Raw genomic sequence first — 22086 nt, forward strand, 5'->3', positions numbered from 1 at the left:
CATTTGCTTAATTCATAAACTTACAAAATGCAGAGGGTTGATTACAAATCAATCAAAATTGTGTCTGCTGGCTGACCATCAATTTGATATCCCTTACTCCTATAGTCCAATTTGTTTGAATTTGCTTAATCATCTTTTTCAGGTCATAAGCCACTGGCCATTTGGTCCAGCGGTCATCCCCTTCTTTGGGATGGTAGAGGTCAGGGGTTCAACCCTTGTCTCCCACAACTTGCCACTCTACGTAGCTGGTCTTTGTCCCCGCGGGGTAGCTCGAGCGGTCCGCTCCCCCTCCTTAGGGTATGGCGACCTTCCTGGCTTGTCCAGGGTTCGAGTCCCGCTGTTAACGTGTTCGGTGTGGAGTGGAGCCTCCTCTCCCGGACCGTAGGGGATTAGTCGGACCATGTAAGGATTGACCCGGACACCCCTGTGTTGACAAAAAAAAAAAAATCTTTTTCAGGTCATAAGAGTTAAATTATTCATTGCGGATTGATCAACCCAAGAAACAAATCCAAATAGAAGATGCAACAATTGCGTGGGTGACAATAAATCATGTTCATTTTAGTAACCAACGGGAGAATCACTTTGGTTAAGCCCAAACCATTGCTCAAATTGTAGCCCGCTAGCGCTTTCCTGGATTGTTACCGCAGCCTAATAAGTGGACCTGGCCCAAACTTCACGCTGAGGACTTCCAAATCAGTATATGGCGGGAATTCTAATCGTCTACCAAATTGGGCACCACTCAAATCCCGCCATCTCACAAAAAGGTTTCTTTAAACAAAAATAAATTTTTAAAATGCCCTTTAGTCCCTACTGGTATTAAAATTCCAAAGCACGCTTCCCCCATTACTTTCAGTGCTGTATATAAACCCCCGCTAATATTTCCCTCCCACTTTTTCCCACTTTCCCTCCTTCAAAAAAAAAAAAAAGAAAAAAGAAAAAAGAACTCTCCGGCCCTCTGTACAACCTAACCCTAGCCATTTCCCTCTGAATTTCCCTTCAGAGATGTTTGAATTAAGGCTTGTTCAGGGTAGTTTGTTGAAGAAGGTTCTGGACGCCATAAAAGATTTGGTGAACGATGCGAATTTCGACTGTTCCTCGAGTGGCTTCTCCTTGCAAGCCATGGACTCCAGCCACGTCGCGCTGGTGGCTCTGCTGCTCAGATCCGAAGGCTTTGAGCACTACCGCTGTGACCGTAATTTTTCCATGGGGATGAATCTTAACAATATGGCTAAGATGCTCAAGTGCGCCGGAAACGATGACATCATCACCATTAAAGGCGACGATGGCAGTGATACTGTTACCTTCATGTTTGAAAGTCCCAGTAAGTTTTCTATTTTGGTATTTCTATGTTTTCTTTGAAAAAAATTGACTATGTATTTTCTGAATCTTTCATATTTACAGTTTGTTAAATTAACAGAAAAAAATGTAATTATTGAAAAATCAGATGGGAAATCATATTAATTGCAATTTAGATACTGAAAACGATGTGCATGTAAAGACTAGATTCTGATGATTCATATATTGAAATGAAGTGATGTTTATAAATCTTTTTTTTTTTTTTGTTGCGGGGAATACATGGTTTATCGGGGAGTTACCACAATATTGCTTGTTTCTATTTAAATAAAAAAAACGTTGATACTTTTTTTTCCAAAATATATAAGTTCGTGATTTAAAAGTAGACTTCAAAGTTGTTCCCTTCTTTGATTTTTCCTTTCGCTGCTCCTCCGCTTGCCTCAAATCCTTCTTCCTGTGATTTTCTAGGATGGGTTTATTGTCATCTGTGTGTGTGTGTGATTTTTTTGTTTGGCATGGTTAATATTCAATACAGTATTTGTTTTTGGTGGTTAACATATTGCGTCAACTGATTTTCTTTGGTTATGTTGTCATGGATTTGAAGCTCAAGATAAGATAGCTGATTTTGAAATGAAGCTTATGGACATCGACAGTGAGCACCTTGGAATTCCAGAAGCAGAGTACCAGGCTATTGTTAGGATGCCTTCGGCTGAGTTTGCTAGAATTTGTAAAGATCTCAGCAGTATCGGTGATACAGGTACTTTTATTAGTAGAAGTCACCAATAAGCTAAACGTGTCAACCTTGGTTAGGCTTTTGTATTTGATATAGGGGTTGGTCCGTTTTGTATTTACTTACTTTTTTGGGTGTTTTGCAGTTGTGATATCTGTGACAAAAGAAGGTGTAAAATTTTCAACAAGAGGTGATATTGGGTCTGCTAATATTGTTTGCCGGCAGAATACAACTGTTGACAAGGTACATTATTTTGTGAGAATTTTACTGCTTTTGTCAGTTTATGCTCTGTTATTGGATTTTATTTGTTTTTGTCATTATTTTCAGCCAGAGGAAGCAACTGTTATAGAAATGAATGATCCAGTGTCCTTGACATTTGCCCTTAGGTATTTGAACTCTTTTACCAAGGCAAGCCCATTGTCTAACACAGTAACCATCAGTTTGTCTTCAGAGCTTCCTGTAGTTGTTGAGTACAAGATTGCAGAGATGGGTTATATAAGATTTTACCTGGCGCCTAAGATTGAAGAGGATGAAGAAGAGACAAAGCCTTGAGTTTGAATGCTCCAGCAGCAGCATTTTCAATCTCTGCTGATGCTGTCTCTGCCACAACTTTTCTTAATCTTGTTTACTTGAGAATTCAGCTCTTAGTGGATAGTTTATATGACTTTCATTGTTAAATAGTCTGTTATGCTTGAGTTTATTAGAGTTTCATTTTCTTTTTTGTTTTCGAAATTTGTTGTAATTGCGTTTTCTCTTTTTCCTTTGCTTTTGTGTTTTCTAAATTTGTTGTAGTTGTTTTTGTTTCTTCGAATCAGTAAATTTCTTTCACTCTTTATCTTAATGGTTTTCGCACTACTAGTACTCTTTACACCAGAATTTTGCCTTCGATCGGGATGTCAGATTATTGTATTTTCTGGATTCGTTTAAATGTCTATTGATCCATCTCAGGCGAAGCCATTGTGTAGTCATGCTTCCAGAAATCCACTCCACCCGTTCTGTCCCTGATGTCCATGTATGCAACACCTTGTGTATCGGGTCTCCTTAATAGTATGTCCGCTAGGGTAGCAAGTAGCGAGTTCCTCAATGACTGTCAGGTTATTATGATATACCTTTTGCGGACTTGCACGAGGAAGGTTCCTGTGTACATCAATTTTTTACTGACGTGATTTGGGATGAAAATTACAACAACGAGAATAAACAGTCGCTCTACACTATACCAAACACCTTTCTGCCACGGCAAAATATCACTTGTGTAGATCACGCTATCGAAAACTGGACAAGCATTTTTAGAATGGTTTAAAAGGCACCCACCTTACTGCAGTGATCAACAGTGTTTCGAGCAGCTGTTGAGAGTTGAGACGAACTCAGATGCACGTGAAGTAAAAGCATGAGCTAAATTTGTAAAATGGGAAACCATTCTGAATTTAGCTGTTAATATTTCATCAAAAACATGAACTTACATATTCTTGTAAAATGTACACAGCCTCAAATTCCTGGAAAAGTCCAATCACATACTCCTTATATCTCTTTTTCTTTCATTTTTGCCCCCTTTTTCAGGGGTGTGTTTGATACACAGATGCCTGCTATAGTATCACAAGGTCGCAGCCAAAATGGAAGAGGGGAAAAGGGGGTTGGGGGGAACCAGCCATTGTGACCAAAACTAACACGAAACATCAACCGAGCTCTTTGATCAAGAACGCTAGTATCTATATCAGGCAAACTTCAGTACGAAGTAATTGGGCAAAACATGAGGAACAGGTGGTCCACTGAGGAGGTTAGGACAATCTCCAATCATCACCCACGTAAACTGCTTGGTCTCCAAGATCTTCCTCAATTCTAAGCAACTGTAGATGAACATTTATCTGTTAAAGTCTATACCATATTATATCTATAAATAACAATCAAATTAAAATGCCTACACCACACAGCCAAGGGCAGGGTTTCATCCATTGGGCTGAGAAAGCACCTGTGGTTAATGCAACAAAACTGTCTACTTTCATGTTATTCAATCTTTAACTATCTCAGTTGTGAAGAGCACTTTCTCCACTTTATATACCCAGGGAGGTTGGGAGTGGGGCAGTGAATCCAAGCCTACTCAGAGAATGAGACCAAGAAAATAAATACTCCTACAGAGTCACATGCCTGAAAGATAATCCATATCCAAATAGTTCTTTTTACATTTTAATTTTTCCCATTACTTCAGCTATTGAAACATTCTATATCAATCAACCAAAATTTCAATTTAGCTGGCACCATCAAATAGAAGTTAATGGAGCCAAAGAAAACCTGAGAGTTATGAGGTAATGTATGAACCTGGTTGTATTTTGCTAGTCTTTCTCCTCGGCAAGGGGCACCTGCTTTTATCTGACTTACAGCAAGGCCAACACATAAATCAGCAATGAATGCATCTTCAGTTTCCCCGCTTCTTTGAGATATCACAACTCCCCAGTGGGCATCCTTGGCCAATTTCACGATTTCAATTGCCTCAGTCACCGTCCCAATCTGATTAACCTGAAGTCCAACCCTCAATATTATTAAAGTTAGCTAACTCATTGAGGAAAAAAAAAAGCACTTATAGCAAGAATAAATAGCACACAAGGCCATCTTTTAAGATAAGTTCAAGATCATATCATGTAAAACAGCCAATTCAGGTCGATACTTAAGAAAATAGGTGCCTGTCCACCATATTGACAAAATAGAAATGCAAACTACGTATTCTGAACATCACAAAGACCCAACATCTCCAAATGCACATAGGCAATCCTATCAGTCAGTCCAACTCCAGAAAAAATAAAATTACTTTGACTAGAGAATCTAAAACTCAACTGTCAATGGCAGATACCTTGAGAAGAAGAGCATTACAAGCAGATTCCTGCACAGCTCTTTCAATTCTTTTAGTGTTTGACATCAACAAGTCATCTCCCACAACCTAGGAAGAGAAACTATTTTTTAGTTTGAACAGAAGAGCACCCAAAAAAGAATGGAAAGAAGAGGGAAGCGATAAACTCACTGTAGAAAATATTCAATATATTCACTACTTAATTCCATAAGAAAACACATCTACTCCAACCTAGCTAGCTTATTTTAGGAACCCAAAGAACTATCACGTGCCATTATTAGCCAAAAGAAGGCATTGTCCAAAATGATACATAGCTGAAGGAATCAAACACATATAACATCTAATTAAAGAATAAAATGTTAATCTCATCCCTTTATATCTTTTGTAAGCTCCTGCACCACAGAATTATGATTAAATTCTGCTAATATTACCAACTTGGAATAAAATTCATTGTTCCACTAGGTGCCTATGAATTAGTTCACTACATAACAACATTGTTTGAATACTACGAGCAGAGAAAATAATTGAAAAAAAAAATTCCTCACAGTAGCTTACTATTTGATTCCTACTCTTCAGCAATGACTAGTTTAAGTTTGTCCTAATTATTAAGTATGAACGAGAGTGATCACGGTAATCATCAGGAAGAATGTCAGACAAACCTGGCATATTCCAAGATTTGAAAAATGCTTGGCGTGCTCCCAATCCTCCTTGTCAAATGGATCTTCAATTGAAACAATAGGGTAATCTACAAATTCACATTATATTTGCACAAGCAAAATAGGCGAAATTAGAATATCTTAGTAAGGTGACAAAAACTCTACCTGCTCTAACAGGTAGAAAGCATCAAGAGATAACAATAAATCAAATAAGAAAGGAGTATATAATAGATATACCTGCACAAAGTTCCTTGTATATATTAATCATATCCTCTCCTGACTTGAAATTTTGACCTGATTTGTTGGGGGATTTGAAATCTAAATCATACTTTGTACCTAAATCAGAGAAGACAACAAAAATCATTCTTCCAGGAGACAGAAACAAATATAAGAGGTAGCTAGAGATAATTAAACCGAAACAGCTCAAAGAGAGCTGACATATACTTTCCAAAATCAAATTAAGCTTTAAACTCCAATCTTTTCCAAGGAAAGTCATTTTGATACCTCATCTGAAAATTTCTCAAATGTCCACACAAAATTTGAATGTATCAAACAGATACTAAAACTCTTGCCTAACACACATCAACATGCCCCTTTTTTTTGTCCCTTTTTTTTCCCATTTTACCACCATTAGTTGAAAAAAAAATAAGAAGATCACCTATGCAGAACTCGGTGGCATCAACATCAATTGCTATCTTTAACTTTTCACTGTACCCAGTTCTGCCTATTGCCTCCTTAACAAGATCCAAACCTTCTCGAATGCTGATAAAGCAGCAGGTCAAAGATAAATATATTGTCAAATGGAACAAATTAAAGATCAATGATTTGGGTGGGAAAAAAGGAAAAAACTTACCTTGTGATGCTTGGAGCAAAACCACCATCTTCACCAACACTACATCCATCAGTGCCATATTTTTTACTAATAACGGCCTGCCCATTTTGGAATGAAGCTTACAATTAACAAATTAGCTAGAAGATTAAAACAAGAGGGGCAGAGAAAAAATTTTTGGTACAAAACTTTGCATCCTTCACAAATATCTTTGCTGGTCTTGACAGAATGGGCAATTTCAGAAATATGTTTGTGTGTAAAGTTAGTTATTCTTGAGATTTTGCAGCATGCTCCACTTTGTACAAAGTAAAGACCTAGTAATAGGAATTTCAAAGGGAAGCTGGTATTGGCACTACCGAATTTGATGTAGGCACTCCTTTGACATTTTTAATCATCCGGAAAGACAAACATACCCCTATATTACATTCCAAATACTATATAGTTTGTAATTGCAATTACAGTAGGGTTACATACAACTTTTTGCGTAATTAAAAAAAGTCAAGAAAGTGTCATAACAAATATGGAGTGCCAATAACAATTTCCATTTTAAAAAGTTCACATTTATGGGCAAGGAGGCCGAAGTCTTCCATTAAGAGTTAAAATTCTCAACATTTACCTAGCTGCTTGTCAAGGCATCCTTCAATGGCAGAGGTCGAGTTCTAGGCTTAAGAACAGTCTCATGTCACTTTGTTCAAATACTTGTCCTAGGAGTCCCAAGGACAGGAGTATCCACTTCGCCAGATTATGATAGTGATAGTGGACCATTTAACAGAGTTCCAAATTCTTAATTAGTCACTCTTTGCACAAAGACAATTTGGAGTCTCAATATCTTTTCTGCAGTTGCAAAATATATTCTTGCAACCACAGGCTAACAACAAAAGGGTAAATTACCTTTAGATGATGATAAGTCTCAGAGCCCATTTGCAGTGCCTCCTCAAACTGTCTAGCTCCAATTGGAAGAATCATAATTTGCTGACAAATTTCAAGCCAATCATCAGATAACATCAAGAAATATGCACTTTAAATTAACATGTAAATTCACAGAGTTGAAAAAAAAATGAACCTTAAGAAAAGGTTTGAAAGAAGCAACCACGTGTAGCCAATAAAATGTTGCAGAAGGTGTAAACAGGAAATCAATCACAGGAACCAACAAAGCTTGATAAGATAGGTAATTGGAGCTAAGCACAGCTTACCTTAACAGGCAAAAAATTTCCAGCATATTTTCCACCACTTAGAAGAGTGAAAGCAGGAATAGGAAGACTAAGATTTGTATCGCCCGAAAGAACTGCAATGTGTTTGTACAGTGGAACCTGCAAGAAAAAATTATCACACGTAGCAGATAAATCGCTTCTAGTTTAGTTTAAGTGAAAACTAAATGCCAAAAAGAGCATTCACATGCCTCCTTTTCGGCTGCACCAGCTTTGCAAGCAGCCATGGATACTGCTAAAATTGCATTTGCTCCAAGCTCACCCTGCAGCACCAAATTGTGAAAAAGAAGACTAAATTTCCAAATCATTCAGGAAAAGAGATAAATATTCAGCAGTATTACTGAAAATATGCCAGACAAAGAAAATAATTACTTGAAAAAAGAATTCCCAAAAAGCACTTTCTCTTAGAGGTAGGAATAAATTACTGAAATGGAGCAGAGGCCTTGTGAAAACTAATTGACTTTCCTGATGTATGACAAGGAACATGCAAAGGTTAGACAAATATGCAGGCAGGGAAGGAATCAGTTGTATGTTATAGCAAACAGACACAATGATATAGAGATATTTTCTTTTCCTTAAGCATAAAAATAGATGATGATTAAGAGACACCTTTCTCTCTGTTAGACACAAAAATAGATGATGATCAAGTTCTGACTTATTCGTGCCATCAAACTACTAGGAAGATGAAACAGAAATTCGAGGATTTGTGTTTTTGTGTCAACTCAAGTTCTTGTGAATATCAATTTCCTATTAGCTAATTAAAAGATTTGCTTACAACAAAAAAAAAATTAAAAATAAAAGATTACTACTGGATAAGTGCAATCTAATTTAAGCTGGCATTAATGGGCCACAATTCTATAAGGAAGCATTGATATCATTATCTTTCATGCAAACCAAGAAAATTTGAATGTATCAATCCACCTTGAAGTTGCACCACAAACTACCTAGAGATGCAGAAGGTGACAGATTCGCAACTTATAATTGGATTATAAGGCTAACAAACAACAGTGCCTGCTTCAGGGTCACTAATTGCAAGTCTTGAACAAGAGATTATAGGGTTTCAGGTGCTATGGCCTAACACCTCAAAAGTTATCAAGGTTTTGGATACTACTGCCCAACACCTCAGTGCAGTTCATCCTAGGATGACATCTTGTGCTAGAGTGTAAACAATTAAATGAAATGGCTTGAATAGATATGATGTATACAGCATCATCCAAAGTCATACAGGGTCTACAGTGCAAAACAAACGATCAGTATTTTATTTTGTTTTATTTGGTTGATAACAATGAACAAAATTCTGACAAAAGACTTCAGAGAATGGAAAAGCTACCTTCTTCTCCGTCCTGTCCAAGTCTATCATGGCTTGATCAATTTGAGACTGAAGAGTAGGATCCATACCAATCAAAGCTTCAGATATTTTCTCATTGACATTTCTAACAGCCCTGCTCACACCATTTCCAAGATACGTTCCCTTATCTCCATCACGTAATTCAATAGCCTCATACCTAGAGTCAGGAAATCAATACAACAACACTCGTTCAGAATTGATTTCTGAGTTCAGAAATACGTCAACCGATAGATGGAATATAATCAGATATTATTATCAAAAGCTTGGGATCTCAAGTGTGGCGGTGCTGCAAATTCCATTGCAAAGCATTTACACTCAGATTAACTACTGCAACAGACTAGTATTTCTGTAAGCATTAAGGAAAAGGACCTACATTCCGGAGGAAGCTCCACTGGGTGCAGAAGCACGAAACATGCCTTTATTGGTGTATAAATCAACTTCAACCGTTGGAATACCTCTGCTATCGAGAATTTGTCGCGCTTTCACTTTCGTAATCATCGAAGGCACCGATTTCTTCATATGATTCGACTGTCACATAATCACCAAATAAGTATATATATGCATAATAAAGCATATCATTTGAAAAGCTAATTAAACAAATACCATAAGCATTGAAGACGTACGATGAAGAGGACTGGATCGGGAGTTTTGGCCCTAACGGCGGCATTGACGGCGTCTTCTATTTTCCGGGAGAGCGCGTGCTTATCCAAATATTCTTGCACTGACATTTCTTCTTCTTCTCCTTCTTCTTTTTTCTTTGTTTTTCTTTTTGGGAGAAAAAACTGCCTTTTTCCTCTTTATTAGTTTTGCTTTGCTAGCTCTAGCTCTTGCTTTTTCTTTTTTTTTTGGAGAGGAGGGTACTTTGAGTTGTGCTCTCGTATATGATGTATCGGCGCTCTTCCAGTGAGAGATCTACAGTGGCGCGACCAGTAATGCCGATGGTGGCGTTTTACGATGTCGTTTCTCCTGGCATCCCCACTTTAATTTCCTTTTCGCTTGTCGAATCGTGTTTTTCAGAAAAATAAAACAACGCGATGTAAAGCTCCAAGCTGTCTCTTCTTTGTTTCTGTTTGTTTATTGACTTGAGAGGGCTGAAGCTCCAGATGAATTCAAAATAATTACTGCATTTTTTCGTAATTTGAACCCGCCACCCCCCCCCCCCCCCAAAAAAAAAAAAAAACTGGTTGCACTTTTTCAACAGAAGAAGTTTTAGAGTCACCTACTTTAAATCCAAATTACTTTTTCTTTTTTCTTTTTTACTTTCAAGAGAAAATTCCTATTTTCTCCTAACTTTACATAGGGAAGATGGAAAGATTTAAGAGTTAAATTAAAATTTAAAAACCTCAAGGTCATCTGACTTAAAAAAATAAAAAAGTTAATGATCTAAATATATATGGAATGGAACCATAGACATAGAGTGAGTGATATACGTGCGTTTACTATAAGAAAAAAATACGTGGTTGATAAGTTGAATGATACATGAGCTCGGAGCTACAAATATGCAAAGGGCAAATTCCGAGGAGCCTCTCTGAAATTTGTCGACCAAAAAAGGTAGCAAACACTCTTTGTTTCTGAGAATGTTTCCTCAGGTTAAAGCTCATATCTGACAAAGTGCACAAAGCACAAACATCTGATCACCTTATAATCTATATACCCAAATGGAGGATTCTCAGGCCACCACAAAAGCACTGGATGAACCCGTGAAATGCTTGATTGACCCCAGAAGACTCTTAGCAGCACCAAAATGTCTTATTCTATAAACACCTGCAGCAGCTGTTTCTGGTATTCTCCACTCTAAAGTCGCCTGACTTCGAGCGCTAAATTTAGAAGGTCTTGACCATATAAACCGGAGGCAAAAGTCATCATCATCGTAAACAGGAATCCAAGTATCCTTCCCTTGGAGAAGCTCCACAAGAGCAAATGTACCTTCAGTCATGAGGTCATTTCGGGGGCATGCGGACCAGAAAACAACAGTTACTGTGTCACCTCTCTTGAAGGTGGAGTTCTTAGGTACATCTTTGCAGACATCCCCAAATTTTTTGCCTATGGGAGTTGCATCCAACACAACTGGCGCTAAAAGGCTTATTTGCTTGTCTAGAAGATCTGGTGGTTGTGGGCCTTGTTGAACAGGTTGTCCACTTTTTAGGGCTGTTGCGAGCTTCTTGAACTCCTGTATGTACGCACTGAGGGTATGCGGACCAAAAAGTGTGGAGGCACCCTGAGAAGAGAAATCCAGTATAAATTGCTAAAATGCTATAATGATAATGCAGTATGCTGTTACTAGCGTTATCTTCCGTACCGTTTGCTCCGTTATAAGAAGTTTAAAGTACAGGGTGCGGCTTAAACAACTTGATTAATTAGATTACAGGTGCCAATACACAGAACAAGTTGCAACGTTTTTGTGGCCCAAGCATCAAAATCTACCACTGTTGTGGAAGAGCATGATGAATCTCGAAGAGATATGATATACTACCAAATCTACTCAGAAAACAAGATACATACGTTTAAAGAAACACTTTATAGTGAGCGTATACTTGGCAACAACAGCATTTCAACCAACTTATATGATCTTCCAATATGTTTCAAGAGCAGCTGTTTCTCCAGGTAACATGCTTTGAGACAGAATAAAATAGAATCATGAAACCCAAACTACCCCATCCCTCTCCCCCAACAAAAAAATCCCCGCCTAACAACCAAAAAATAAGCATGTAGCATGACAAGTTCACTTACCTCGTATCTCTGTATCTCGTACTCCTCAAAGGTGGTAATATATTGAGAATATGTGTTACTTAGCCCAGCTATTACAACATGCACATTTCCATTAAACTGTCCAGTACTTGCAGTAAGCACTGCCTTCACAGCATCACGGAGCCGTCTCCCAGACATAGTTGTGAATTCTGCATCAAATGCAAACATGAAGAACAGACCGAAGACATTAACCTCATGAAGCCATTAAACTTTAGTGCTTATGATACAAAGCATGATAGCTAGGTTTCAAGTAAAAAGACACTAAAATTGCTGATACAGTTGCTATTGTGAACCCTTATTAAGCCGTATCAATGTACTTCACAACAGTACTTTCAAGAGAATATGACAACTGCATTAATCATGGGTCCAAATGGAGCTAGATAAAAGAAAGTTGACCTCATCATTTTAAAACCAGGAAACACATCTTGTTGCATAATAACAGTTGATTGGCCCTAATTGCAGCAAAGGAAACAAGGCCCTAGATGGGTATTTAAATTGCTTGAAGTAAATCCCATCAATAACTTCTGAATAATCATCTTACATATATTATTACATATTAAAATCTGCTTTGTAAAATTAACTATGCTTTCTATTTCAAAGTCTCAAATCTGAAACTTAGGGCGATATAGGTTTATTTCTAAATTCATCAGTTTTTAGACATCTGTGTTCACAATATGTCACATCAACATGTAGATGTCAGTCATCGACATATCTAATAGTCAAAAAATAAAATAAAATTGAGAAATGAATGGCAAAAGACTGTCTGCATGTTATCCATTTTAATCAGCCACATAAAAGCATGTGGATAGGAACTAAACTCTACATATTTCATGACTCCAATCAGAATTTCACATCTTACAATTTGGGGAAGAAAAAGAATAATGAAGTCTTTTAAGTTACATGACAGGGAATAAAAAGAAAAGCCAATACCTCCAGGCACAGTGAGAATGACCAACTGCCCTATCCTTAGGATCTGGATTGGAAGTATTGAAGGCTGTAATATCACAATTGAAAGAGCGAAAACATTAGAACTCTTGTCCATAATTGCACACAGATGGGATAATGTTCCCAAAATAATTTCATGCGTAAAGTATGACTAACTCTCAGAATAAGAGTCCCAGTCAACCATCCTTTTCCCACAAAAGGCTGAAATGTTACTCTCCAGAAAATTAAACAAAATTTAAGAAGCTCTGCAGTTAGCATGACTTTTACAGAAGAAAATCCGTTTCTTGTCGGAAAGTCAAATTAAATCAATAACAATAATAGTTCATCTTCTTTATCTCTTTTTCCTTTTTGTATTTTCATTTCTTCTTTTTTAATTTTTGGTAGGAAAGTTACTATGGGCTAGAAACTCACAGCCCAATCATAAGGCTCCTTCATTTCACCAGTATCTAGCAGAATCGGTTTTGGTTGTTGACAGTCTACTTGTTCCTTATCTGGAGTTTTAAGCAAGTCACGCACCAATTTCCAAAAAGCATTCCCCTGAAAGCACATTTCATGTATGTGTGAGAGAGAGAGAGAGGAGGAGAGAAAACATACTGACTAAGCAAAGTCTGAACATTGAATGCAAGGAAACCATGAGTTATGGCTCTCTATGTAGCCAAATGTAATACCTGGCTATCTCCTTGCTTAAAGTCAAAAGCTCCAGGGCCATCAGTTGTACCAGCAGCAAAGGCAAAGCCCATAGCAGCAGGGCAGGTTTTAACTTCTTCAGTACCACCTCCCTGTTTTGGTATTGTAACCTCTAGTTTTGAGAAGTCCAGATAAGTATGACGATAATCAACCTTCCCCGCCAACTGTTCTGATGCTTTATTGAAAAGATCGACAGCTTTTTTGAATTGTCTCTCCCCAATGATGCGTGTACTCTCAAATTCATCTGGGTAACTGTAATTTGAGTATACATTAGATTATCAATCAAACTCAATACCAAAGGTATGCATATTTTTTAGCTTATTGAGAAATAAAAAAGACAAAATAAAGCCAAATAACTACCCTGGGCCTCGGCCATAACACAACTCGTTCTTCCCACTACAGGTACTATGATTGAAGTCACAAGGCAATCCTGTGTCTGTGCAAAATGCGCCAAGAACATTTGGACTAACGTCACCGCAGTTGGTTTGACAAAATGCAGATACAAATCTAGGCCTATCAGCCAGCCTTAGAGCACTCCTCACTCGTCTAGCCATACTCATAAACTTGGTTGCTGGCCTTCCCGGAGAAGACTTGAAAGATGCAGCAAGCTCAAGCAATTCATGATCTGCATTAACAATTTGAAAATAGGTCAGCAACTCTAATAACCTTGAAAGCAAATTTGAGTAAGGATTTCAATACAATTGTAAGTGCTTACAACCATGATAACAGAAAGGAAGACACAAAAATAGCCAATAACTTACGCTTTTCATGAACTATCGGAATGATGTTTGATACTCTACGAGGGACTTCACTAGATTCAGATGCCTTAGAGAATGTGCTTCCAGCATTAGTCTGATCAAACCAGTCTTCCATAAATCGTGCAGCAGCCCCTTTATTGTCACCACTTATCAACCCATTTGTACGGCTCATAGATGTTCCATGGGTTGCAAACCAATTGAAGCTACCTACTGGGCCCCACTCATCATCTACAAACTTTAAAAGGGTCATTTCTTTGTCAACGTCATACTTATATTTATTGCGTTCTGCTGTCGGATTATTAAGATAAGCACTGGGACTGCGATTGACACCAGCATCAAGAAGTTCTCCTGTAGATGGAAAACAAAAAACAAGCGATAACACTATTGAGGTGGAGATAACTGCGCATCAACTTCTGGCAAAAGACACTTAGCACAAACGAATGTATGTCAACAAACAATTCAAAGCCAGAGAATAACCAACATTTGCATAATCCTCTAAAATGTGAAAAGCACCGGCAAAAATGGAAAAATAGTAAAATGATGTACTTATACAGGAGAACAAATGCCCTTAAAATAGTTGATCAAGTTGCAAAAGCAAGTCAAGAGCAATGCAGCAGAATTACAAAAGAGGTTCAGTATCAGCATTATCACCTAAACATGACCCTGGAAGATTTGATTACCATATTTAAAGTGTAGGATTGCACATCATTCCAGATTATGGAATCTAACTTGCAGCAGCATAAATAAAGCAAATTTAGATTGCAGGAATCATATTACAGGTGGTTGGTGACAAATAAAATGAAGTTATCTGCTGAAAACTACTCCTCCAATCTAATTCTTTTCATATTTGTTAAAAAAAATTAAAGCTCTGGACATACCAAAAAGACTAGATAACGAAAACAAAAAACGTAAAAGGACCAGAGCAAACATAAGTTACATCATCCTTATTACTGGATTCATTGATCAGAGCCAAACCACAAATTTGTTCACCGAAAAAAGAGCACATGCTTTGAGGTTTTTAAGCGAACTAGAAGATTGGTGACCATTGAATTATCAATCATTCCATTCCTCTGGTAGCAAATCCTTAATACGGAAAGTTTTTCAGGCAAATAGACAAAGTAAAAGCTATGGAAAGATACCCAGTAACGTAGAACTTGAAACAGCTCAGTAACAAGGCCAGAAGCATATATAAGGAGACATAAGATCAGAAAAAAAAAATACTAAAATTTTTAAATATGCAAAAGCAATTATCTCCAACTTAACTACATGCATCTTCATGATCAAATTCAATGATAGAAAGAAATGATCTCAAAATTTTATTTTATTTTTCTTGTCTGCAATCTCCCTTGGAGACCTCTAGATCATATGGCATTACATTCCCACAGTTTCTTAGGTTGCTGGGTAAAATGATTCCTTAGACCAAATAGCAATATCAAGAGTATTTGTGCTTCTCCCACTACCTGTGTTGACAAATATTGACCCAGGCCGTAGATTTTCATGAGCTTGTATGATACTTTGTTCAATGCCATCAACAAGAGCATCAAATGACTGACGTACAAACCCAAGGGATGTCACTATATACACAACATACTGTAGATAACCCCCAGGGCCAGCATGCGTGTGTATACCACTAATAGCAACATTCTTATCAGTATAAAGATCTCCATACCTGAAACAGCAATGATTACTCAGCTATGCCACCTTAAAAGTGAAGAATACAAGCAAGCCACGTAACATGTAAAGAAACTATCTTACACATATTGATAACAAAACAACAATAGTATGCAACTTAATCTGCTTAAAGTCGACAAGGAAGTCATGATTACCTCGTCTTCAATCTCTCAAGAACTTTAATAGTCACGAGTTGGGAGGCCATACAAGCATCAAGATTAACAAAAAGGATGCGGTTCCCCTGTGGTTCTGCTACAATAAATGCACGAGCTCGCAATCTGAAGTGAACTCCAGATGCAGTTTGATCCATGTTGGCATACCCCATCATATTAACATCAGCAGCAGGACCAGTAATGTCATAACTTCCAAGCCCTATTAAATAATTGGAAGTTGCCCCTACTACTGTACGATTCTCTTGTACTAGCAGCAACAGCAGCAGTAGCTGGGCAAACCAAATCATTGCCGCTGGTCTCCACAAATGTAGATTTAGAAAAGAAAACAGCTCCATTTAGACTCCAAAGTCTAACACTACAGCTATCCAATTGATCAACTCCTTTGCATTTTACTACATAAATGTAAAGAACATCATCATTAACCAGAAAAAGAAATGCTCAAAGAGATGTCTCGATGATTCTATCATTGGCTATTTAAGCATATAACAGAAAGAAATTATCATAGTAACTATCAACCCGATGGTAGACTAATTGGCTTTAACTGTCTAGAGAATCCAAAGCGTGACAGGATCATGGTTCAGTTAATCTAACTCCTTAGCAATTATCTTCACCAGCGCACCAATTCAAACAAGGACAAAACAAAAAATCGCACTGTCTTGGGAAAGAAAAGTTGGTGGAAAGAGGTGTGTTGGGTAGTTTTTTCCACCTGCTGTACTGATTTATTAGCAGAAACCAAGAAATTCTCATTGTAATTATCAACTACAGCTAGAATTAATTGACAAATACTTGTTGTATCAATTAGGCACAAATGATCCCGATAAGTCACATAAACCTCCAAGCCCAGTAACAAAGAATATCACAAACAGACAGATAAATGAAAAGAACATAAAATCAAAGATCCATTCTCGATTACAGAACAAAATATGAAGGAGAACTCGCACCATATACCTAAGGTGCGGATTCTGGGGTCACGTACGTTTTCCGAGGGAGCAGGAGAAAAAGAGGAGAATACTTGAGCAGGCTGTATAATGAACGGAATTAGGAGGAAGAAACGTACAGGTAGTTGCGGAGGAATGAAGACAGAGACAGACGACTATTATTTTGTCTTTGTAGATTGTGCGACCGCTGTCGCTGTGTGTGTTTATAGTGCACGGAGCCGAGTGTGAACTGGAACTGGGACATCATTGTACTTTTGGTTTTTCTTTTTTTTTTCCCATGATAATTTATTTCTTCGGAGGGAGTTCACACACGTAAAGCGGAGTGGAGGCAGTTTTGTTTTGTTTTGTTTTTTTTCAATTTTATCTGCTTATTAGTATTTAGTAGTACAATTTTATCTGCTCCCTTGAGGTTTCTCTTAATATCACTTGGCACCCTTGAGGTTTTAGAATATCACGTACCTCCCCTAGTAATTGTAAAATGACTATATTAATCCTCACTTGACATATAATTCACAACATATCAAATAAATGAAACTCAAAAATTTTTAAAAAAAAAGAACTGAAGTCACATTCTTCTTTTTCGCTTTTCTCCATCATTCTCTCTTACTCATATTTGTTGGATATCTATGCAATATTTTATTGTAAATTATAATGAATTAAATTTTGTTAGCTTTTACTTTTTGTGATTGTGATAAAGTGGGGTATGATTTATTTGCTTATTTTGGGTTGATTTTTATAATGATCGGTATAGTTTGATGGTTTAAGTAAAGGGTTGAGAAGACGTTGGAAAAAACATGTAAATTTATAGGAAATCAGTTTTTAGCATATAGAATTAAATTAATGCAAGTGTATTTCTTTTCAAATATCATTTTTATTTTTCAAATTTATATTTTTATGGGGTATAGAATTGTGATGTAGTAGTACTACAAGAGATTGCTTTTGAGGTGATTGTTTTTTTGAAGTGAACAAAGTGGTTTAAGAACATTTTTATTTAGCAAGTGAAAGGGTAGTTTAGGATTTTTAAAAATTTTGTTACACAAATAATAAAGTAAGAGAGGTAAATGATATTTTTAAAACTTTAGGGGTGTCATGTGATATTAAGAAAAACCTCAGGGGAGGTTTCCGATATTATCCCTTAGCTCTTGTGTATTATATATTTGCTGTCATGCTGCTCCGTTGAAACACCGACGTCAACAATCATAGCCTGGTCGGTCGGTTGGCTGGTCTCCGAGGAAATGGGCGAAAAACCGAAACCGAGGTCGGCCTAATAACCGGATCATGAACACCTCACCCCCAGGTGGGGAAGATGGAACCGATATTGAAGTTGAGAAAATTGCAATTTTGGTACCCAAATTTTAATACATAAGTAGTTTTAATCCTCAAATTTTAGATAAAAACAATTCTGGCATCCAGACTTTTAATATTTGAGCACATTTAGTACATTTGACAAATTTTTTTTCAAAATACTACTAGAAAGAGTCACGTGATATTCATCGAACATTTGACTATCACGCAAGTCGCAACTCTTTCAAGTAGCAATTTGGAAAAAAATCACTAAGGATGCTAATTGTGCTCAAATATTAAAAATTTGGATACCAAATTTATTTTTGTTCAAAATTTGGGCAACAAAACTGCTCTCTTTTGGAGATTGTGATTTGTGAAGCAATCATTGATTGAGTGGCTTTGCATTTTGGATTAATCGAAACTTTCAAACGGGGAAAATTGTGTTTGTGAAAACTATAACCTCAAGTAGTAATTTCAAATTTCCAATACTAATTTTGATATGTTTTAGCTTCGATGTTATTTAGTAGTTTTTATTCGACTATTCTTTCTATTGCGTGTATCTCTAGAGTGCAGAGGATATAACACCAAAAAAATAGTCTAGTACTAGATAATCTGCTACCTATACAGCGCCATTGAGAGTGGCTCTTAAATCTTGGAGCCAGCAGAGCAGATAGCAAATTTCCAACGTTGGAAAAGGGCGAGCAAAAGCCCAGCCATAATCTAAAATACTAGAAATAAATGGGTTGTGATAGAAGTCCCATTCCAATCGATATGTTTAGCCTAATCATTGCAATCCTAATGATTAATCGTTAATCGTTTCTTAAGAAAAAAGAAATGGGAAGATTGAGAAGTGTGAATACAAAGCAGAAGCCTGCATCATATGGGCTCATACTCATCACGGTGCAATGATCGCGCAACTCATCATTGCAGAAGCTTGAAATGAAGAAATCGAGACAAGAAAAAGAAAACTAGTGGGCGTTTTAATGGGGATTTGTTCACATTTATGCCACTATAGATAGAAAGGTCAAACTCATTATTTTCCCATGACTGAAAAAAAAAAAAAAAAAAAGAAGACTACGACGAAAATTGTTAACTATGCTGATGCTATGGAGGTTATTTTCGCGCATAGTTTCCATTTATTTAATGGGCCTTTAAGCCCTTCATTGTACCAAAAAATAAAATAAAAAGAATCAAATTAACCAAGGCGCCCAACAGATAGTGAAGAATTTGTTGCCTTCGGAGCTAGTGGAGTTAGTCATGTGATAAATGTGTTGAATTTGGGGTGCGATCAGTTGAGATTACAGACACAAGACAACGGCAACTTGAAACATTAGCATATTTAAGCCGAAACTGATTTTTATTTGGGCAATGAGACAGAACTTTTTTCTGTTTCAGAACGTCTTCGATGACAAGAGTCCCATCTATGTATACTTGCCAATTGGTGGGTATGTTTGTTGTAGAGAAAGAAGGAACACTTGGAATTTGGGGCAGCTGCACCTGCACGGTTAAGGGCCAAGATTGGTCCAAAAAATATATACATGATTCAAATTACGTGATTATGTTCATCGTTTTAACATTACGTGGAGTTGTCCAAAAACAAAAGAAAATTACGTGCAGTTCATAAAAATTTATTCTGTAGTTACTTTATTGTCAAAATAAATTTAGATTTTGTTAAATCGGATAAAATCATTTGGAAACTATTGAATTGACAACTATCCCAGCCCCCTTTCCACAAACACTTGCAACACGTCCGGGGCCTCAATGCCTAGGCCCGACGGTTCATGCCCTATTTTTTTTTAAAAAAAAAAAAAAGGAAAAAGAAAACTGAATTCAAGTCCAGTGCCTCAACTATCCCGACGGTTCATACGAATTTTGTGTTCTCTTCTTTGCATGATTTCTGTGTAGCTTTTTGACGAGTATGCGCACACAAGCACGTTGATTCGTTGGGTAGAGACAAAAAAACAAAAAGCACCGTCTCTTTGCTTCGCCTCTTCTTTCTCTCTTCATTGTCCTCAATTCCAGTGCGGCACAAGTTTTGGAAGAACAAGCTCATTGAATTATTAGGTGGATACCCAACCGAAAAAACACACACACACCGTCTCCTTGCTTTGGGTCTTCTTCCTCTTTTCGTTGTTCTCGATCCCAGCTGCAACATAAGTTTTGGAACTTACCAATTGCTGCATTTTGAGGAATTGCTCAACTTGCATGGTCTGGTGTTCAGCAACCTTGGTAAGGGTTCGAATATCAGCATTTTTTTTTGTATGTCGGAAGTAGATTGAGTAGTTTAGAGTGGACATTTTGGCTGGTCGTCAATTGGATATTGCATGCTCTGCTTTCCCCATGGATTGATTCATGCTTATGTTAGAAAGCTCAAATTAAATGATTCGTAGTTTTATATTAGACGGTAGATTGATTAGTTTTGATTGGATATTGCATGCTCTGTTTTCCCGTTGTTGATGGGTTTGAATCTTGAGCATTTGAGCTTCTAATTTAAAATAATCAGGGATGATAGACAACTGATTTCTTATCAGTTAAAGCTATTAGTTGTTTATGCATGGCACCGATTGTTTTCTGGGCTTCGTGAGGTTATTTTTTAGCGTCTCTCACTGTCTCCTCCATTTTATCCAAAATCTACCGACCGACAAAATTTATGGTCTCAGCTAGCGCACATATGCCTACCCTTAGATGGGTAAAAAATGACAACAGAGGCTTGCTGGATCTTGGCGGGGCATCCCCGATAGCTTCTATGTAGCTATTTGGTCTGTAGCCATATCCGTTTCTCTTCGCCCTTTCCTTGATCGAAATATTGGCTATGATGCCAATAAGTTTTTGTGAATTGGTGATGGAGGCTAGATGGGTCTTGACGAGGCATCCCGAGTGGCTTCTTCGTAGTTATTGAGCTTGCAGCCATGTCGGTGCCGCTTCACCTTTTCCCTGATCAGGTTGAAGTTTTGAGCCCGACAAATTAACATAAAACTCAATACAGACGTAGATCCTTTGTCGACCTCTGCATCCTCGTATAAGGAGCTTGATTATCACCATGCAGGCAAAGTCGAGGTTGTATTTGGATTGATTGCTATTTATAAGTTTTTTTTTTCTTTTGAATTTCAAGTTTGTGGATTTTTATGATTCCGTTTGTCAATTAATTACTTTGGTAGTAGAGAAAATTATAATAGTATGATTTTACCCTCATAAAGGATCTCGCGAGCTAATTTCAAGGGACGATACTTGAGACTAGGTGTTGCATTTATTAGTACGAGTTTCTTAGTTATATTGTTTTGTCTTGTTTTTTGTCTTGAATGCAACGAGCAATCATGCCATGCTATCATGTAATCTAATGCAAGTGTTAGGCATGCAGTGCTGAATACTTAATTTGGGTGTATTGAGTAGCCTTTTTTAGTTTTTTTTTCCCTCCTCAAGGGATAGGACAATGTGATAGTGCATACTTAATTTACTAGTGTGAATACTCGTGCTACTCACGGTGCTGGCATTATTGAAAAAGTAAAAATAAAATGGTGACTAAAAAAAGTTTAAAAATTGTACCAACACAATTAAAATGTAATATCTGTCTAACAATAGTTTGAAATATGATAGAATGTGCATATCATTCAAGAACTGCCTTTTTTCGGAAGATAGATCCTAAAAAAATAATAGAAATTTATTTTAGAAAATGAATGATATATGAACAAAAATGAATGTAATTGAATGTTGTTAAAATGAAATACTTACAAATATTATGCATTCGATTTGATAAATACAAAAATCTATAACTCACTACTTGTTCCGTTCTTGGAATTTTTTTTGGGTTAAATATAGTAAGCCCCTTAACATTACATTTAGCTGCACTTTACCCCCTCAACTTTACATTTAGTTATACATTTGTGATTTTTTTGAAACATGATTGTAATTTGCAAAGCTCATTTGTAGGGGTGGTTATAGGGTTAGTTTAGGGATAAATATTTCTTAATTATAAAAATGT

At 37.0% G+C, this 22086-nt stretch overlaps 3 protein-coding genes across 8 annotated transcripts; 1 reads left to right on the forward strand and 2 right to left on the reverse strand.

Moving 5' to 3' along the window:
- Nucleotides 1–899: 899 nt before the first annotated feature.
- On the forward strand, nt 900–2864 carry LOC113775654 (proliferating cell nuclear antigen). Its single transcript, XM_027320621.1, has 4 exons — nt 900–1321; nt 1898–2050; nt 2169–2266; nt 2351–2864. Exons 1-4 carry the CDS (start codon nt 1003–1005, stop codon nt 2573–2575), a joined length of 795 nt encoding a protein of 264 aa, XP_027176422.1. The 5' UTR covers nt 900–1002; the 3' UTR covers nt 2576–2864.
- Nucleotides 2865–3439: 575 nt separating this feature from the next.
- Nucleotides 3440–9915, reverse strand: LOC113751153 (cytosolic enolase 3). Of its 3 annotated transcripts, none has more exons than XM_027295048.1 (14): nt 9527–9915; nt 9277–9431; nt 8886–9060; nt 7928–8020; nt 7747–7818; nt 7541–7657; nt 7239–7319; nt 6372–6448; nt 6177–6280; nt 5756–5854; nt 5522–5607; nt 4866–4952; nt 4337–4534; nt 3440–3867 (listed from the first exon to the last, which is right to left on the reverse strand). In XM_027295048.1, the coding sequence occupies exons 1-14, from the start codon at nt 9629–9631 to the stop codon at nt 3799–3801; spliced, it is 1518 nt and encodes a 505-aa protein (XP_027150849.1). In that variant the 5' UTR covers nt 9632–9915; the 3' UTR covers nt 3440–3798. The 3 variants fall into 3 exon arrangements, with proteins under 3 accessions (XP_027150849.1, XP_027150864.1, XP_027150857.1); XM_027295063.1 differs by having other exon boundaries at nt 9507–9591; XM_027295056.1 differs by lacking the exon at nt 7928–8020 and having other exon boundaries at nt 9527–9914.
- A 401-nt stretch (nt 9916–10316) lies between these two features.
- On the reverse strand, nt 10317–17016 carry LOC113767149 (neutral ceramidase 2-like). 4 transcript variants are annotated; one of them, XM_027311413.1, is made up of 10 exons: nt 16862–17016; nt 15868–16277; nt 15502–15710; nt 14045–14389; nt 13644–13908; nt 13265–13535; nt 13008–13133; nt 12582–12645; nt 11634–11800; nt 10317–11121 (listed from the first exon to the last, which is right to left on the reverse strand). In XM_027311413.1, the coding sequence occupies exons 2-10, from the start codon at nt 16218–16220 to the stop codon at nt 10573–10575; spliced, it is 2349 nt and encodes a 782-aa protein (XP_027167214.1). In that variant the 5' UTR covers nt 16221–16277; nt 16862–17016; the 3' UTR covers nt 10317–10572. The 4 variants fall into 4 exon arrangements, with proteins under 4 accessions (XP_027167214.1, XP_027167136.1, XP_027167145.1 ...); XM_027311335.1 differs by having other exon boundaries at nt 16834–17016; XM_027311344.1 differs by having other exon boundaries at nt 16827–17016.
- Between the last annotated feature and the right edge of the window lie 5070 nt (nt 17017–22086).

Source organism: Coffea eugenioides, chromosome 1 (assembly GCF_003713205.1).
Source record: "Coffea eugenioides isolate CCC68of chromosome 1, Ceug_1.0, whole genome shotgun sequence".
NCBI lineage: Eukaryota > Viridiplantae > Streptophyta > Magnoliopsida > Gentianales > Rubiaceae > Coffea > Coffea eugenioides.

Coding starts and splice junctions, on each gene's coding strand:
- LOC113767149 (XM_027311413.1), bottom strand. CDS start 16,220: ATGGAGCTGTTTTCTTTTCTAAATCTACATTTGTGGAGACCAGCGGCA. Junction 13,536..13,643: donor TGTTATGGCCGAGGCCCAGG/GTAGTTATTTGG, acceptor CTCAAATTACAG/TTACCCAGATGAATTTGAGA. Junction 11,801..12,581: donor CATTCTCACTGTGCCTGGAG/GTATTGGCTTTT, acceptor CATTTGATGCAG/AATTCACAACTATGTCTGGG.
- LOC113775654 (XM_027320621.1), top strand. CDS start 1,003: ATGTTTGAATTAAGGCTTGTTCAGGGTAGTTTGTTGAAGAAGGTTCTG. Junction 2,051..2,168: donor CAGCAGTATCGGTGATACAG/GTACTTTTATTA, acceptor GGTGTTTTGCAG/TTGTGATATCTGTGACAAAA. Junction 2,267..2,350: donor AGAATACAACTGTTGACAAG/GTACATTATTTT, acceptor CATTATTTTCAG/CCAGAGGAAGCAACTGTTAT.
- LOC113751153 (XM_027295048.1), bottom strand. CDS start 9,631: ATGTCAGTGCAAGAATATTTGGATAAGCACGCGCTCTCCCGGAAAATA. Junction 9,061..9,276: donor AGTGGAGCTTCCTCCGGAAT/GTAGGTCCTTTT, acceptor TCCTGACTCTAG/GTATGAGGCTATTGAATTAC. Junction 6,449..7,238: donor AGACTTATCATCATCTAAAG/GTAATTTACCCT, acceptor CAAAATGGGCAG/GCCGTTATTAGTAAAAAATA.